Genomic DNA, 18,715 nt, shown 5'->3' on the forward strand with positions numbered 1-18,715 from the left:
TTACTCTGATAAGAGTAATGCATGGCAATTACCTTTAACTATGAGAACTAGATAACAGTCACCTCCATTCAGGATCACAATTTCTGAGTCTGCTGCCAGTTTCCATGCTTGTTCTGCTAACTTGTATTAATGAAAAATAGACTCAATCCTACATACCTCTTAATCTCTGGCAATACACTTCCTTAGTTCCTGTCAGTTCTTTCAAAAGAAGATACAACCAGAATCAAGGACTGGATTATATATGGTATATAATCAGAGACTGCGAGATACATGCCAATGGCTTAATTTTTCACAGTTTATTTTATTTTATTATAGATTTATTTCATAAAATTTATACACTGCTTGATTGTGGAGGGGAAAACCCTCAAAGCTGTTTACAAAAGGTAAAGCAGTAAAATCAAGGAAAATTTACAAGGAAAATTTACAACCATACTTCAAAAGATACAAAAGTTAAAATACTAAAACAGATTAAAATTACCTCAACATTCTAAGCATCTGGGTAGACTTGTGTAAACAATAATGATTTTCATTCAAATTAATTTAAGTTTATCTGTGCTAAAGAAATGAAATAGGGACCACAGACAATTAAATTAAAAGTTTTTCTTCTTGATTATATAACAGCTAGTAAAATTAAACGGCATATTTAGAAAACATAACTTTTTTGGGGGGGAGGGAGATGACAGCATTATGCTTTCCCCCCAATTTTATAAATGATACATGTGTTTTACTATCTACAATATTACTGACATTTTGTGTTTTAGTCTTATTCATACTTTTTTTAAAAAAATATTGACCCATAGAAATCAGTACATTAAGAGGAAAAGGATCAAAGAGAAGCTCAACTGATTATTATTTTATTACAAAGAAACAGATAGAGGGGAAATTGCTGACTGAGATTCTAGATGAAAGTTGTCCATTCTTGGACATTTTGGATTAGTGAGACTTCTAGTGGCCATTATGTGCATGAGATTGCACAGTGCCTTGCCACAAACAGTAACACGCTTATGTAAAGATTTCTGTTCTCATTTTCTTTCACAAGGATCTTGTGTAGTTGGAAAAAGCCTCTGTGGCTGACAGTTTGATGTTTTGTGACTCTAGTGTAGCTACATATATTATAACTTATATATTATACTTGTGTATTGCTTTTATTTCACCTATGTGTATAATCACTTACATTTCAACAGAAGTTGTTTTTTCTCTTATTTTCAGGGAGATAAAGGAAACATTGGGGAAAGAGGCATCCAGGTATAAACCTTTCAACAGTTAAAATAACTTGGAATGCCTGCTTGCTGTAGATAGTTCACTCTATATGGCATTAGTATTTTTAAATGAAAATAATTACTCTTGAAAAAATGTCAGAGCATGGTATGTCCCACAGACCAAGCAGTAGCCAACGTGGTGTCCTCCATATGTTCTTGGATTCAAACTCCCATCAGCTCCTCAGCTATAATGACCAATAGTGAGGGATGATGGCAGTTGGGTACTCCTGCCACAGATCACATCAAGCATGCTGAATTTTCCTCAGCATCATGGTGCAGTCATGGTGTCTGAATAAACCTCGGTATAAGTAGTCCAAAGCCTGATCTAAAGGATTAACCATATCAGTCTGAAAATGAACAGTTACGAACTTATTACAGTAATATTTTTTAACTTAAAAAATAGATGGAGACATAGTTCTTTAATAACCCAGCTAGGTTTGGGTTGATTTCTAAAGGAGAAATTAAGCCGCTACTACTCAAAACAAAATTTAGTTCCTAAAGGCAGTTGGGTAAAACAGGCAATTGATCTTCAGCTTCATGGAATATTCGATCATCGTCAAATAACAGAAGATTGACTGAATGACATGCCAGTTCTTGATCAATGTAAATCAATGTAATGTTTTGTATGTGGTGCTGCCTTTCAAGACCAAAATATGTGTGTGTGTATGCGTGTGCGTGTGTGTGCGTGCGCGCACACACACACACACACACAAACATATACAGAGCTATTTTTCTAGAAAAAGATGTGCCAGAACTCACCATGAACACCTCCCTTGTTCTCTTATAATGGCAATGGAGCCCACCTGAGAGGTGCCAGAACTGAGTTCCTGTGAGTTCCCCCTGAAAAAAGCCACACACAACTGTGTGTGGCCTAGTTCCAGGACATCTGAAGGGTGCTTGCCCCAAGATGATGCTTGATGACATCAGAGGGTATTTTACCAGTCTTTCCACCTTGGCAGTGAGGTTTGTGGGGAAAAGAAAGAGACTTTTTTGTGGTGGTGATACACCTGCTTGGAGATGATAGCACCTCCTTGGAGATGTCCATCTTGTGTCTGTTTTAACCTAGTTTATATGCTCCTTCGAAACAGGCTATTTCTAATTCTGCTGTTTTGTTTTGGTTTTTTACTTGGGGGCTTTACATTTCTGATGTGTTGGTTGTTGTTTTCTACAAATAGTGGATGTATTGTATAATTTTGGCTTGTCAATTGCCAGCTGTTTTGAAGTACTGGGGAAAGGGGCATGTTAATATATGCAAACAAAACACATTTTCATATAATTAAAATAATTATTTTGTAATGCCTCTTTTTTTAAAGGGTCAGAAGGGAGAAAGTGGCAGATCAGGTACTGCAGGCCAGAAGGTAAACTTTTTCCCTTTTTTAAATAATTGACAAAAATTGCCTCATTACCTTCCTTTAGCAAAAGCACCTTCTGAGCAGAGTAATACTAATAGATCTGAAGCCAACTAGGGCACATATCTCTGAAATAGGGTGGCCTTCCTTCCCCTTCCTTTAAAATTACAGAGTGAGTTGGGGGGGGGATGTTTTGAGCCCTTAGATAACAGCATCAATAAATATTGCATATCACTAGATGCTTGGCTAGCATGAAGCTGTGCTTTGGAGGGTATTTCTCTAGCATATGACATTTTAATACAATATTTATTTTTATATAGTTTAGCCTTATGTTTTTAGATTTGAAGCAACATAGCAATAACTCTGCATCCGTTTATTAATATCTTCTGAAATTTTGATTCCTAAAGGGCGACACAGGATTAACTGGAGCTGAAGGACAGGTATGTGTTTGTGTTGCTGTTTCATATGCCCCAACATCTGCTTTCCCTGTCTTTTTGACTGCTTCATTTTAGCATACATTTTGTGCTGGCTGTTGGTTTTAATTTCGTTGATAAAAATACTTTTGAGTGCTTTTTTAAAAAAAGCCAATAAAAAACAAGATAAATGCTTTCAATAAATAATAAATATGTTGCCAGGTCACAACCCCAACTTTTCAGTATTATTATTTGATTGTAATTTACAATGATTTTGAATAGTTTTTGATAATTTATCATTTGTATGCTGTGTAAGTGAATATAATATCTGAAGACCTTTTCAGATAGCATAATTCACATGTGCTCTGTGTTTTGGCTTTGTTTAATCTGCCCTCAGAAATATGTTCAGAACAAAAGGGATTTTTAATTTGTTTTTATCAACTTAAGGATGTGTAGGGCGAGGGAAGCTTTAACATTTTATAGAATTCATCAGGTAGAATGGAAATGGGGGGAAATGTTCAGCTATATGCCAAGCATGGTGGCTTCCAACTGATTGCAGAAAGTTCACATTTAAAAGTTGAGAAACACATTCCTGATAGTGGGACATTGTAGACATAGCAGAAAGGAAGTGAAAAATACTAGATTTCAACAACTTTACTAACAATCCTTGTAGCCGGAAGTTAGTCAGCATCTAACGTTAATGATGATATCCAACTAAGTCATACTCAGAGTAGATCTATTGAAATCTATGGGGTTAAGTCCATGTTCGTTACTGTCCGTAAGGTTGGAGTTAAGCGCATGTAATGGGGCTGGTGGAATCTGATTTCCCTTTTCCTATGCTCCCCACAACAGCTTTCCTGGCCTCTGAAAATGCTCCACTGAGGGTCAGAGGACCCTCTTGAATGGGTGGTTTGTGCTGCTGGGGATTGGAAAGGGATTCTTCCAATATCAGCTGGAGACACCTTCCATGAGCGGAGCTGCCATTCGTGGCAATTGCCTCCCCCTTTCTTTTAAGTTCACAGAGCCTTGGACTGTTGGCTAGGCTGAGAGACAGCACCGGACATCTAGGGAATGGCATAGCAGGCTTTAAACTGAGTCTGATGCTGTGTATACTCTTAAATAAATATATCCTGTGCATTATTAAGTTGCGGTTTTATTTTCAGATTTTATGTCAATATTTTTTGTTGCAGCTTTTTAAATATGCAGGAATCTTTTAATGCACAGTTTTGTTTTGTTTTCAAATCAATAACAATTTTAGCATTTTTAAAAAATGTGTCTCTTTTTGTCTCGGCCAAATGGTAAAGGGTCGCTAAGAAAGGTCACAAACAGGATGTTGCTAGCTATTAAAAGCCAAATAAACACTTCTGAAAAATATACTTTCAGTAAGCTTCTTGGCAAGTTCTACAAGCTGTTACAGTTTTCATTCACAAGCCTCACAGTAAAAACTCTTCTTTTTGGATATAAATACAGTAGTTCTAGGCGCTTCTAAGACTTTTCCACATTGGCAAATGAACAGTAAAAAAGTACCAGAGAGATAACAGAATCTGTTATTATTACTGTGGTTTTTGTTTCTGCAGAAAGGTTTAAACTGTGTTAAATTTGTTTTGCCCTTTGTTATTTATGGATGCTGCACAGGGGACCAAAACACTGGCAGTCAGGGTATAAATTGCCTCCATAAATAAATAGCACTCATTTTAATAGCGAACACAGATGGTGAGTGCTGACAGGATTGCAAACAAAGTGGGAGACTTTGGATGAATCAGCATGTTCAGAAAAACTTGCAAAAGTACAAGGAAGCTTTTTTCAAAAAACAAACAAAAAAACAGAAACAGAAACAAGAGTCTAACGAAGACCCGAGCATGCTCAGTAACAGTGGCATATATGTGGAAACAGAGAATGTGAGGGGTTGGATGAGTAGAATCGCTTGTTTTCAGGGAATGAGCGACTGGAACCCTGAACAGAAGCGCTCCTTGTAGAAAGAAGAACATACCAAAACATTTTTTTGAATGCAGGCCCCACTTGTGTATACATACATTTGCATGGCTTACATCCATTTGATAAACAGTCAGTGCCAAGGCGGCTAAACTAACTAATGAGCTACACTGGCCTGGTTCTCACATTACACTTATCTGTGGTTAACTGAACCACCTTTAACCCAAATTTGCATCTGGGGACCCATATCTTCTTTTTACCATACAATTGTATGGTGGTAGTGCTGCTGTTGTCACCCATTTCAGATTAGACTATGACCCTGCAGTGGTCTCGACTAGGTAAAGGGTAAAGGGGACCCCTGACCATTAGGTCCAGTCATGGCCGACTCTGGGGTTGCAGCGCTCATCTCGCTTTATTGGCCGAGAGAGCTGGTGTACAGCTTCCAGGTCATGTGGCCAGCATGACTAAACCGCTTCTGGTGAACCAGAGCAGCGCACGGAAACGCTGTTTACCTTCCCGCCGGAGCGGTACCTATTTATCTGCTTGCACTTTGATGTGCTTTCAAACTGCTAGGTTGGCAGGAGCAGGGACCAAGCAACGGGAGCTCACCCCGTCGCAGGGATTTGAACCTCCAACCTTCTGATCGGCAAGTCCTAGGCTCTGTGGTTTAACCCACAGCACCACCCGCGTCCCCTTGACCTATTAGCTGAAGACCAAAGATTAATTTGAACATCTGAACCTAGCCCAGCAGCTTTGCTGTGGTTTAGTAGCCATGACAAACCACACTCATAAGCCATGATTTGTTTTTGGTTAACCATGACTTAGCATTGTAAGCAAATTAGTCCACTGTGTACAAGTACCTCTTCCTCAGAGCTTTTTTTTTTTTTTAATGTTCATAATGTCTCCTAAGAAGCTCTTCAAATAACCACCAGGTGTCTTATAAGCAAAATGTCTGTATAAGGTCTGCCAACCTATTCCTGGCACATCTGTGGCTTTACATTATTCCATTTGGCTAGAAAATTGAAATGAGGTTGTTATACCCAGCTAATAAGATATATTTGAACAATATAAAAGCTATAAAAAGCCATAGTAAAACAAAATACAGAGGTTGGGAATGTTGTAATGATTATAGAATCTAATCCATTGTGACTGAAGTGGCTTTGGCTTTATTTTTAAAAATTGTAGAACTCATTGTAGGTCACAGTCCAGCATAGAAGTTAAGCACATTTTGAGCCTATGGAAAAACAATGAGCTTAAACACAGGCAACTCACTTTGATGAGGCTTTGTGGCTTTAATTATTCCCCCTTTATTAACATAACTTCATTTAGTAATGTCCCCTGGATACGATTAATTATCTCGGTGGTTTTCCTTTCACATCACCTGTGCCTCTGGGTTTTAATCTTTTCCAGCTTCCATGACAGGCTAGGTGGTCTCCTGTGGTTACTTTAATTGGCACATCATGAAAAGAGTCCACCGGGATTGTAGAGAAAACAATCCATTTTCTTGTTCTTGCATCAATCAGGAATGTTTACCATTGACTTAGTGTACCCTTCCTCAACCTGGTGCCCTCCCGCTGTTGTTGGGCTCTCAGCTCCTATCCGTCACCCCCATCATATCCCATTGGACAGGAATGATGGCAATTGTAGCCCAAAACATCTAGAAGGAACAAGGCTGCAGGAAGCTGGACTAGTACGTATATGAAATGGTTTCATTGGGATTTAGATGTTACCTCATACACAGAGAGAAACTTGCTAATAAAAATATTTTCTTTTCTTTTTTTGTTCATGTATATTATAGCGTGCATATTTTTCATTAAAAAAATGAAAACATGCTCACCGTGAGTTGTCAGGTGTTGGCTATTGCAGTTATTACCTTTGATTTCAGAAAGGCGAGAAAGGAGATCCTGGCATGAGTGGCTTCACTGGGCAGAAGGGAGAACCAGGAGTTACTGGTTTGATTGGCCCACCAGGCCCAAGAGGAGGACAAGGAGAGAGGGGATCTCCAGGAACTCCGGGGGCAGATGGAAAACCTGTATGTATGCCACCTGAGATGACTTTTTTCATGCTGACCAATTTGTTTTTTAAAATGAGCCCATGTCACCTTTTTAATGCTTCTCTGTTCAATTTAGGGAAGAGGCTTTTCTGAAGAATTTATTCGGCAAGTTTGTGCAGATGTGCTGAGAAGTGAGTCCCCCTGTTGATTCACAGTTCTGCACTGTAGTCACCTTCCTGGGATGCACCTGTGTGAACTTGAGGACATGTGCCTAAATTTCCTACAATGGGGTGGAGAACCTTTCTGGCCCAGTGAGCCAGATCTTTATCTCCCTGCACACCACCCTTAGGGGCCAATCTTGACAGGTGCTTGACACCTATCAAAGTTGATCTGTAAGCGTAAGGGGAGATAGTTGAAAGGGCTTGCTCAGCACAAGGCTTCTCAAATGTCTGAAAACCAGCTGATGAGTGTTTGGGAAGCCCTGCATGCAAGTGCCAAGTGTAGGGGTAGCAAGGGTTTGGGAAGCAGGGTTTGGCAGTTCCTGCAAATCCCCTTTTGTTCAAGCCCTGCATTCATCATATATGACTTCAGGGATAGAGCAGGTGAGCGTGGCTTTCCTGGAAGAGCCTTGCAGGCCAAGTGGGGAGACCAGGTTGACCAAATCTGGCCTGTGAACTGGAGGTTCTCCACCCCTGCTCTACAGTGTGGAGAGGTTTAAAGGGAATACACGGTGGGCATGACATAGTCAAAACTAAGGAAATTCAAATCTGACTGATCTCAAGGGGTGAGCATGTGCATAAATCTCCCACTGTAATAAGTGGAGCTTTTTTAATTACTTGCCATAACTAGATCTCAATTTGACCAAGATGCAATAATATTTTCAAGCAATTTGATATGGTTTGGTGTTTGGTTAGCTTGTGTATTGATGGTGAGGATATGCTGCCTTTGGTCTAAGCATTTTTATCTGCATTCCCCTTAGCCCAGTTGCCTACAATACTTCAGAATGGGAGGCTACAACACTGTGACCATTGCCAGTCTCGTGGCCCTTCCCCAGGGCCTCCGGGTCCACCAGGCCCACCTGGCCAAGAAGGTCCTCGAGGATTTCCTGGCTTGCCAGGAAGTGATGGTGTTCCGGGCCTGACAGGAGCTCCTGGCCGTCACGGATCGCGTGGACCAAAAGGTAATTGTCTGTATGCCTCATGAAACAAAATTCTCTTCCCAGCCTAGAGACCTGTACTGAATAGGAATTGAACTGGAGGGTGTGAAAAACTTGAGCTTGCACATTGTCAGTCAGCAGGGGCAACATGCTTAGCCACAGGCAATCCATAGAGCCTCCAGGTTGCATTATCTCTCCATTCTCAATCTGGCTCCTCTTCTTCTCTTATTAAAAAACTCAAAGGGATTGAAGCTGCCTTATACTAAGTCCATCTAACTCAGTGTGGTCTACACTGGTGGGCAGTGGCTCTCTAGGGTTTCAGAAGGAGAATTTTGTGTTATTGCCCACACTTCAATGGAACTAACCAAGAAATAAGTCTGTAATACGATTGCTATTCTATAGCCTGGAAGTATATCTTGCATATTTGGAAAGCTACCTGCAGAGGGATTTAGGGCCTTTGAATTATAATCTTCACCATACTGTCTTCACATCAGGCACAATGGACTAGCAAGTTTCTACAGAGCTGCTGCTTTAAACATTCTGATTGTCTGTTTTTTAAGACAGTGTCTTTTACTAAAGATGGGGTTCTATTTTAGTGAAGAAATATCTTACGCTCCACCTAACCAACTGCTAAAAAAAATGTAGATTATATTGTTTGCCCCCTCCCCCAAAATATGTTCCATGAACCAAAAATTGTGGTGAAATGGTTGCACATAGCTCTGCTTACTATTAGTAGGAGGATTACATTAACACTTTAATTTGAAGTGCATGAAGGTTTACATTTCCGAATCCTGTTCCTTTCATGGTTCAATCCTATCATATCCCTTAGGATACTAGGAGGAAGGTCTAAATCAAGAGAAATGAAAGTGTTACTATCTTTTAAACTGTCGCAGCTTGGGCTTTGTTCGTTAAAACACATGCGTTTGCCCATTCTATTGATAGGCAAATTGATCAAATAAAGAAATAGTGCTTCTGTAACATTGCTTCAGGCATTGTCTGCTGTTGTGTGTGTATTCATTTGAATTGTACAGTTTCATATGTGCAGTTTTTCTAGGGCATTGGCGGCTAAACTTTTTTTGGCTCAGGTACCACATGCACTCCTTCTGCGGGTCACATGGCAGCAATGAGTGTGGCTGAATGTAGGTGTGACCACACCCCACGCTCCTACTTGAACACATGCACACCCAGTGGCGTAGCGTGGGTTGTCAGCACCCGGGGCAAGGCAAGTAATTTGCGCCCCCTAACCCGTGGAGAGAGTGAGTGAGCCAGGTAGGGGCAGAGAGCTACGAGTGCGAGCGCCCCCCCAGATGTTGCGCCCGGTGCGGCCGGCCCCCCCTGCACCCCCATGCTACGCCACTGTGCACACCCAGCTAGGCAGCCAGTCCTTCATGCTAATCAGCTGAGAAAGAGGGATGTATCATTCCCCTCTATTTATCACATCAATAAGATGACTAGGGAGGTGGTGATTTGTATCCCCATCAGGGTGCTGGGCTCTACATACCCCAGCATTGTGTCTATTTTAAATATATCTATATGTAATTATTTGTTGCTACTGCCACCAAATTTGGTGGGATCAGGGGAGGAAGGGGAAAAATGCATTGGTAGGCTGGATGAGGCTCCGAACTGTGGGTTCTAAGGGAAAATTGGGGACAGATTCATTCTCCCCCTGCCCTTTTAATTTTTATTCCACTTAATTGAGGAATTGGGTGCATATGTTTTAAGCTGGAAAGCCTGGGAAATCTGCCACTTACCCCATGAGAGCTCTTTTCTTCATTAGCCAAGAGGGAGCAATTATGTGGAAAATATTTTTGATGAAAGCAAAACCACCAGAACCTATATTTTTAATCTGTTTAAAGAGGTACTATAAACTTCTGAACTTCAGTTACAATAATAACAGTAAAACCAAACCAAACCAAACCAAACCATGAACAACCAAAAACAAAATGCAACACTATTAAAACAGCCCAACCCTATCAAGGAACAAATTTTTACATATGTCTACTCAGAAGTAAACCCCATAGAGTGCAGTGGGGATTACTCTGAAGCAAATGGGTGTAGAACAGGCATCCCCAAACTCTGCCCTCCAGATGTTTTGGGACTACAACTCCCATCATCCCTAGCTAACAGGACCAGCAGTGAGGGATGGTGGGAATTATAGTCTCAAAACATCTGGAGGGCTGAGTTTGGGGCTGCCTGGTGTAGGGTGACAGCCTGTATCTTATAATAGAATCTAGTAGAGGCCTACTTACCTTTTATATGAAAGATTACCCAAGAGTACTGAGATTCTTATGCAGCAATAACAATGTTCTTATTCAGTAGCTGTCATTTTTCTCAAAGTTTTTTCTTAGAACTTGAACCTTCTTCTCCAATGGTCATTACATGAACTGAGCACTTCTTCAGTTATTATTGTTGCCTTCTACTTTTACAGTTTTTAAAATGTAATATATCCCTGAACCACTAGATAATTTTAAGCACATCGTTAATTGAAGTATGTGGTCTGAAGACATAAACAGTAATTACAATGTGCAGTGTGGATACAATTTTGTCTGCTTCACATTTCAGAATTTTTATCTGATAATCATCTATCTTCAATACATGTGAAATATTTCCACACCACTTATGATCTTAGCCTCTTCCATCACGATACCGTATTTTTTGTCCCATAGGACGCTCCGTCCCATAGGACGCACCTAGTTTTTTTTGGGAGAAATAAAGGGGAAAAGATTTCCCTTTATTTCCCCTCCAAAAGCAGGTCGGGGAAACAGAACCAGGACGAGGAACAGCGGGATGGCGGCGCTGCGCCTCCCTGCTGTCCCCCGAGCTTGTGGGGCTGGCTGATGTCTGCCCCGCGTGGGGCGTTCTGCATCAGGGCGCCCCGCCTGCGGGGCGGCGGGCTGCTATCCGCAGCGTGGGGAGCCTTGCCGGGAACTCCTGCAAGGCTCCCCACACTGCGGATGTCTGCCTGGCGCGGGGGGCGCTCTGCTTCAGGGCGGCCCGCCCGCCGAGCGGCAGGCTGCTATCCGCAGCCTAGACATCGCTGCTGGACCTCCCGTAGGGCTGCCTAGGCTGCGGATGTGTTCCTGAAGCCTGGAGAGAGAGAGAGGGGTTGGTGCGCACGGACCCCTCTCGCTCTCCAAGCTTCAGCAAAAGCCTGCATTCACCCCATAGGACGCACCCAGATTTCCCCTTCATTTTTGGAGGGGAAAAAGTGCGTCCTATAGGGCGAAAAATACGGTAGTTATTTTATTTATTGTGTTTATACAGTATAAATATACAATATGGTGTTTATATCTCAGAACTGTTTCCTTCATTTGATCCTCACGACAATCCTGTGAGGAAGGTTACGACTGAGTGTGAGCCCAGGGTCACCCAGTGAGCTTCCAGTTGGGATTTTCACTTCAGTCTCCTGAGTCCTAGGGCACAATTATATGTCACCTCTCTAATTCTGCCTTTCTATCCTTAAAAAAACAGTACCATATACTCCTGATACATGTTGACACACTGTTCCTGAATTAAAATTGGAGGCACACTTGATTTTTACAGGGCCAAAGGATATTTTTATAATGTGAAACTTACCAGCACTCAGAAAAGCCCATCACTGCATTTCTGCAGAAATTACTGATTTTGGCACATCTCTGATTGGCAGGAGGTGGCACCAGAACAGTGACTCAGGCAGACCTATGGACAGCCTTCTCTGAGGCTGCAGAATTCTGATGCATGTTTGCATGCAAAGTGGTTCAATGGTCAAATCACAACCAATGCAGAAAAGCAGCATAATTTCCCCTTCAGAATCTAATTAGGCAGGGTGATAGCAGTGGCGTAGCGTGGGTTGTCAGCACCCGGGGCAAGGCAAGTAATTTACGCCCCCTAACCCGTGGATTTGCGCCCCCTAACCCATGGATTTGCGCACCCTAACCCCCAGATGTTGCGCCCAGTGCGGCCGCCCCCCCCTGCACCCCCCACACTATGCCACTGGGTGATAGTGTTCAGTCATGCCAAAATAGGAACTCTGAGCTTATGGGAATTCTTTTCCCCCCCCAGTACACCGGTATGTCTTAGTGCACACTTTGGGAACTACTGACAATATGTATTTTATGTCTGGCACTTTACAGGACTACCAGGAAAAAATGGAGCTAAAGGAAGCCAAGGAGTTGGGGTCCCTGGGATGCAAGGACCTCCAGGACCTCCAGGTATTGTTTGGAGAAGCCAGAAAGCTTTGGAGCTAACGTGCTCTAAGATTGCACTTCTTAGCTGACCCTTTCAAAGAGTCACTTACGTTGGCTTTAGTGGGATTTTTCCACAGAAGCAGCCATCAGTACTGCGGCTTGGAATTTAAAAATCAAATCAGTAGATCATCTTAATGCATCTACATAGCTGGTTGTTCCTCAGGGAAAAGCTGGGTGAACAGATGAATTTTAAGTAGGCACCTTAGTACCAGTATCGTAGCTGCCTTCCTGATTATCATTGGGAGGGTAATCCAGGGGGCAGGTGCTGCCACATTAAAGGCCCTGGTCTTAGTGGGCACAAGGCTTGGAAGCTTATGGCACTATGAAAGGTATCCTGCCTGAGGATCAAAGTGACTAGGCTGGAGTCAACAAGCTAAGGTGCTTCCAGAGGTAACTATGTCCCAAGTTGGACAGGTCTCCACATAGAGGCCTCCACATAGTACTGTAGAGTTGTAAAGGGACCCCAAAGGTCATCTCATCAAAACTCCTGCAGTGCCTGTTGGCAACCAGTGCTGCTCTTTCAGCACAGGTTTTATGTACTGTCAGTAGGGCAATCCCTTCTTTCTGCAGCATTCTGCACTAGCTACAGTGCCCAGGCTAACCTTAAGGAAAGCTCCACATAAGGTTGCATTGCAGTAATCCAGTAAAAACCAGTGCCTCAACTACCAAAGTTAAACTATCCCAATTCAGAAACAACCAGAGCTGCCACAGTGGTCAAAGCTTGCAGAATACACAATGAAGCTACCTGGGCCTCCGGTGACAAAGAGGAAACCAGGAGCATTCTCAAGCTACATATCTGCTCCTCCAGGAGCAGTGTAACCCCATCCAAGGCAGGTAGCTGGTCTATTTATCAGATCTGGGAACTGCTCACAAACATTGTCTTACCAGGATGCCATCTCACTTTATTGATGCACATCAAGTCCACTGCTGCACCTTAGCAGAGCTCCAGTTCTTTTTGCTCAGGGATGACGGACATCAGCTTTCTGGAAGATGCTCCTGTGCCACTACTAGGGCTACCTGGGTGGCACAGACTCCTCTCTTACTGCAGCAACCAAGACACTTTCATGTGTTATTCACGTCAGCGCCTTTAAACCTAAAAAAGCAAATACTTAATCAGGCAGGGTGGATCATGCTAGAAATCTTTAACAAATTGTAATACCTTACCGGCACCAAACACACTCCATGTATATATTTCATATATTGTTAAAGGTCCTGAAGGTCCACCTGGGATAAGTAAAGAAGGATATCGTGGAGAACCTGGGAAGCCAGGTAAAGATGGAGACCGTGGAAATCCTGGAAATCCTGGACAAACTGGACCACCTGGCATCTGTGACCCGTCTTTATGCTTTAGTGTAATTGTAGGAAGAGATCCGTTTAGAAAAGGACCAAACTATTAATTTGGGATGTGTTAGTGGCAGACTAGACCTGGTGCTTGTCTTCAACAATCTTTCAAGTCTCAGGAAGATGACTGGCAATAATCCTCTTTCCCAGAAACTAAAGTACCTCTGATGTGTAATGTAATATGGTAAAATATTCCATATTAAATTTAAGACTCTAAATATGTGTTGGGCCTATGGGCTGATCAAGTAACATGCTCCCCCATCCAGTTAAGCTAAGTTATCACTGTACATTTAAATACAATGAAACCACATAGTTGTCTTTTATTTAAATCCCATTGCTATCAGTCATGACTAGCTTTATCTGGATTGGAGAGTGCATTTTAACTGAATGATACTGTTGAAGTCCATTGGCAACACTGCTGGAAGCCGGATTGGGTCCTCGATGTTTCATGATCAGCTGTATACCACTGTGAAATATTTTCTATCCAGCCTAAATATGCAGCACCTGAATTTTAATGGAACATGGCTGTTTTTTATTTCGTTTGTCGATTTCATCCATTTGTGTATGTTTCATATTTTTCTGGTTAACAGTTTTCTTTTGAAAAATGTATGAATCCAAGTCTTTTTTTAAATAAAAAACAACAACCCCCATGTTGTCCTCAAAATAACCATGCAACTATCCAATTATACATTTCCATCTACAAGCAAAGAAACCTCCAGAGGCACCTTAAAAAACTTAAAAATGCATTTTTTATATATAAAAAAGGTTTCTAATTATATTATGGCCAATTTTTTTATCATACTGTTGCACAACCAAGCTTAACCATATTTTTTTCAGCTGACTATAGAACTGGGTGTTTTTGCTATGCTCCATAGGACTGCGGTTGTCAAACAAAAGTTTACAAGCTGTGCTTTATGCTTACTACATAACTACAGTGTTCTTTATGCTGCTTCTTTGTACATTTTAATTAAGGCATTTCTGTGTTTATTTTGTAAAACAAGATGCAATCAAGAAGCACTGCTGGCATCCTAATAAATTCAGTTGTACAATTTCTATCCGAAGTTGGCGCTATTTTAAGCTTTAATGCAAAAAGTCTTTTATTGCACCTATGCAAAGCTTTATAACTGGCCTTTTGTTGTTGTTGTTTTCTGTCATTAGTAATATGCTTGACATTCAAGGTAATTTTTTTAAAAAAGATTTTGTGGTAATAAAAGCAATTTTTTCACTTGTTGAGCTGAGTTTTTATTATTCATGTGAATTATGTCCTACAGAACATTATTCGCCCAACTGCATACCAACAAGATAAAGACAACAATGTCCAAACTGGACAGCATTCTGGTCACACAAGGCCTGATTCCCCCTGGTAGAAGCAACAAACATTGGTAACATTAAAATCACAGACCACGCCCCAGTACACGCTACCCTCAGGAGAGGAAGCACAAACTACCCCCATCATGGTCCTTCAGCCCCATCCTAACCACAAACCAACTAGCAAAAAAGAGTGTCTTCAAAACTACTTTAAGGACAATGATGTAGGTGACATAACACTCCCCACCCCCTGGGGACACAATCAGTGGCGTAGCGTGGGGGGTGCAGGGGGGGCCGACCGCACCGGGCGCAACATCTGGGGGTTAGGGTTAGGGTGCGCAAATCAACGGGTTAGGGGGCGCAAATTACTTGCCTTGCCCCGGGTGCTGACAACACACGCTACGCCACTGGACACAATGAAAGCAGTAATCAGACGAGCCTGCATAAAGGAGAGGGCATCCCTTAAAAAACAGCTCCTCAAAAATTGGTAAATTAGAACAACAAATTACAACCTTCTCATCAAACTACAAACAGGAACCAAAAAGCTACTTAATAGAACGAAAAAGAAGGGACATTGACTCTCTAGAACAATGATTAACATCCTATACTCTAAACAATGCTTTTACGAATATGGAGGGAAGAAATCCAGTCTATTAGCAAACAGATGCAGGAAAAAAATAAAACAAGAATACATTGCGTCACTAAAAAAAGACCATAATGTAACAATCTGTACACCTCCAGCAACCCACCTGAACATCCCCATTGCTATCCCTATCCCTATCCCCATCCCCGCTAACCCCCCTGGCCTATCACCCACTATTCCAACAGGCAGCACAAAACCTCCAGATAAAAACCTGGCAAACCAAAGGTCTACACTGTCTAAAAGACTGCTACGAAAACAAACAACCCATACCAACACAAGAAACACACAGCAAACTGGGGGACACCCAAATACCTTGGCTAACACATCATCAACTACATGCCTTCTTAAACAATCCATCAGTAAAATCAGCAGCCACTAGGCCCTTGACCACCTTTGAAAACCTCCCGACAGCAGGGGGACACAATATACAAAATGCTGCTCCAAAATCCCACAGAGCCCCTTGACAAAGCAGGTAGTAAGTCTGCAGAAATACAGGGAAAGGTTGTGTGAAGTGGGGAGAGTCCTTTGAAGAAGATGGGCAGAGGGCGGGGGGAATTGAAGAAGAGAGGAACCAAAGAGAAAGGGGAGTTGCAGATAAACTGCACATAGCCTAGAAACAGGAGTAGAAATAGGCTGTGAGCAAGTAAAAGCTGTACAGGCAATGGAAGACTGATTGCTGCAAAGGAACTGTTTCCCTAGAACCAGGGGACCATTTTGTCTGTGGGCTTCAAGTCTGTAATTACTGAAGACTGCAAGTCCGATTATTCAGTCCGATTAATATTTTTAAATGGGTTTCTGACAGGTGCTATTTAATACTGATTGAGAATGTTATTGATGCAGTTGGTTTAGTTAAAAATGCGTAATTATTTTTTAAATTTTCATCATAATTGTTTGCCACTTTGAATGCAAATTTATAGAATACGTGGTGAAGAATCCAGTTGAAGCCAGCTCTGGAGCTGTCCAGATATTATGCTTTTCTCAATACTGTTTCTTAAAATGTAATTCCTACATTTTTAAATGACGGTGTCTGGATGCATTTTTCTGACCAGAGAATTAAAGGTACTTGGTATAGAGCCTTTGTGCTCCTTCATATGTGATATCCAGCAGATGGCAGCAAAACAAAGCCCTGTGGCACAGACTGTGGTCAGTTGTTCCCCATAATAGCAGTTGGGGGATTTTGGAGAGGAAACTGATACTGATCCAGGCTCTGATCCAGTTTACGAGCACATGCCAGATTGGGGCCTTCAGCTAACTTGCTCTTTCCCCTCTGAATAGCCTGCCATTTTTAATATAGGTGTGCTAATCATAACAAAAATAGGTTGGGCTTGGTGATCTTATTTGTGTGTGGACGGGCATATCCATTAAACAGAACTGCATGATAGCAAACTTGCAGCAATCAGTCCACGAATAATGAAGCCTATCCTCCTTCTTGCCATACTATCAACCTCACTACACAAAAACACAATGAGAAAGGCCAGTGGTAGCATAATGTTGTTGCACAGATACCAGCATTCCATGACGATCACTAAAAACAGCACTCAGGCTGTGTAAAACGCAATCCATACGAGCCAATTGCTCAACAAGCCAATACAAACCACAACAAAAAAGACATGCAAAGGAATGTTAACGTTGCAAATTGTGCTAGCTTTGTACATGCCAACTATTTCTTGGCTTTCATAATGTCTGAGTTGCAACTTAATATGGGCTGTTGAACTGACAATTGTAATTGTGGACTAATTACAATTACAAATGTCCTAATAATTACACAGACTGATCTTTCCACTGCTTAGCAATGTAGGGTTTTCTTTCCTGGCAGAAAGCTCTTCTGCGTAGCAATATCGGTCCTTAAGCTTGCTTTCTTCACTATAGAGCTCATGAGGAATTGGTTTTTCCTGTATTTGGTGGGTAATTGCAAGCCTTCAGGGAGTGTGGTATTGAGTTAGAAGCAGTGACATTTCAATAGAAGAGATGTCCGTTTGCTGACATTTATTTGACTGTTATCAATGTAAATCATACTGTGGGTAGTAGACCCAATGAAATAAATAAACTAGTAATTTAAGTTGATTGATTTCACTGGCCTGATCTTGAGTATAATTAATGTGGAACACCACTCTTTATGTATACCGGTAATTTTCCCCTCTGTACTTCTAAAAAGTATTTATTTCATTAAATTTCAAAGCATTTATCTGGAATGCTTCAGCCTGTAATTACCTTGGATTTTAATATTCTGAAGCAAAACATCCTTTAAAAAGATCAGTACAAAACAAAGAAACACCAAATAACTAAAAGTTCTATTTATGTCCATCATTTTTGGACTCCAAAAGGAACATTCCAATGGCAACCACAGCAAAACCATAAATTCAGAAACAGTATTGTGCATTTGTCGTTTAGCTTAAACCACATAAATTTTATGCAAAAATAAAGATTTGAATGAAGGTTCAATTTTTATTCATATGTTTGGACCAAAGATTTCTGATGTAACCAAAAGCTTATGGTTATTCTACATATCAGGGGCACACAGCAGCCAAAGTTAAGCAGTTTTAGGTGCAATCCGTTACACATTTACTTGGTAGCAAGTCTCATTGAGAAATCTTGCCTGCAAAACAGTGGAAGAAAGCAATTTTGGTATCTATTCCCCACTTCACAATAGGCCGCTATGTCCACTAAAAATCTGATCCAAAGGGTTTGGATGGGAGGTGGTGCTGGGGACTTAAGGGGGGAGAAATCAGAAAAAAATCTTGCCCGCCCCCCTTCAAGCACTAGATGCATCTCAAGTAGAACTTAAGCACATTTATTCCCCTTGAAAATAAAACTGGAACATACGAAGTCCAGCCCTGCTCACAGTGGGGATTGAACCTGAGACGTTCTGTAGGCAAAACATGGTCTGTCACTGAGCTGCGTTCTTTCCCCAAGGGACTATGTAGAGGAGGAACTAAGATCAAGCTTGAACACTATAATACTAAGGAGCTGGGAGTTTTGTCTTCAATACACCCTTGGACAGCTTCTGGAATAGGCTTCTGATGCAGAGATTAACTGGCAGCCTGTAGACATACGTCTTTGTGTACATGATGCTGGCAGAGCTTAATCTGAGTGAC

General features: G+C 41.5%; 1 protein-coding gene across 1 annotated transcript in view; it reads left to right on the forward strand.

Moving 5' to 3' along the window:
• Nucleotides 1-14,894, forward strand: part of COL21A1 (collagen type XXI alpha 1 chain) — a 118,774-nt gene extending 103,880 nt beyond the window's left edge. Inside the window, exons 24-31 of the mRNA XM_082218422.1 lie at nucleotides 1,210-1,245; nucleotides 2,573-2,617; nucleotides 3,016-3,048; nucleotides 6,839-6,985; nucleotides 7,083-7,137; nucleotides 7,926-8,126; nucleotides 12,215-12,292; nucleotides 13,538-14,894. Of these exons, the coding sequence (XP_082074548.1) occupies nucleotides 1,210-1,245; nucleotides 2,573-2,617; nucleotides 3,016-3,048; nucleotides 6,839-6,985; nucleotides 7,083-7,137; nucleotides 7,926-8,126; nucleotides 12,215-12,292; nucleotides 13,538-13,725 (783 nt within the window). The 3' untranslated portion in view covers nucleotides 13,726-14,894. The remainder of the gene's footprint in view (nucleotides 1-1,209; nucleotides 1,246-2,572; nucleotides 2,618-3,015; nucleotides 3,049-6,838; nucleotides 6,986-7,082; nucleotides 7,138-7,925; nucleotides 8,127-12,214; nucleotides 12,293-13,537) is intronic.
• The last annotated feature ends 3,821 nt before the right edge of the window (nucleotides 14,895-18,715 follow it).

Source organism: Podarcis vaucheri (assembly GCF_965113315.1).
Source record: "Podarcis vaucheri genome assembly, chromosome: 3".
Classification (NCBI taxonomy): domain Eukaryota; kingdom Metazoa; phylum Chordata; class Lepidosauria; order Squamata; family Lacertidae; genus Podarcis; species Podarcis vaucheri.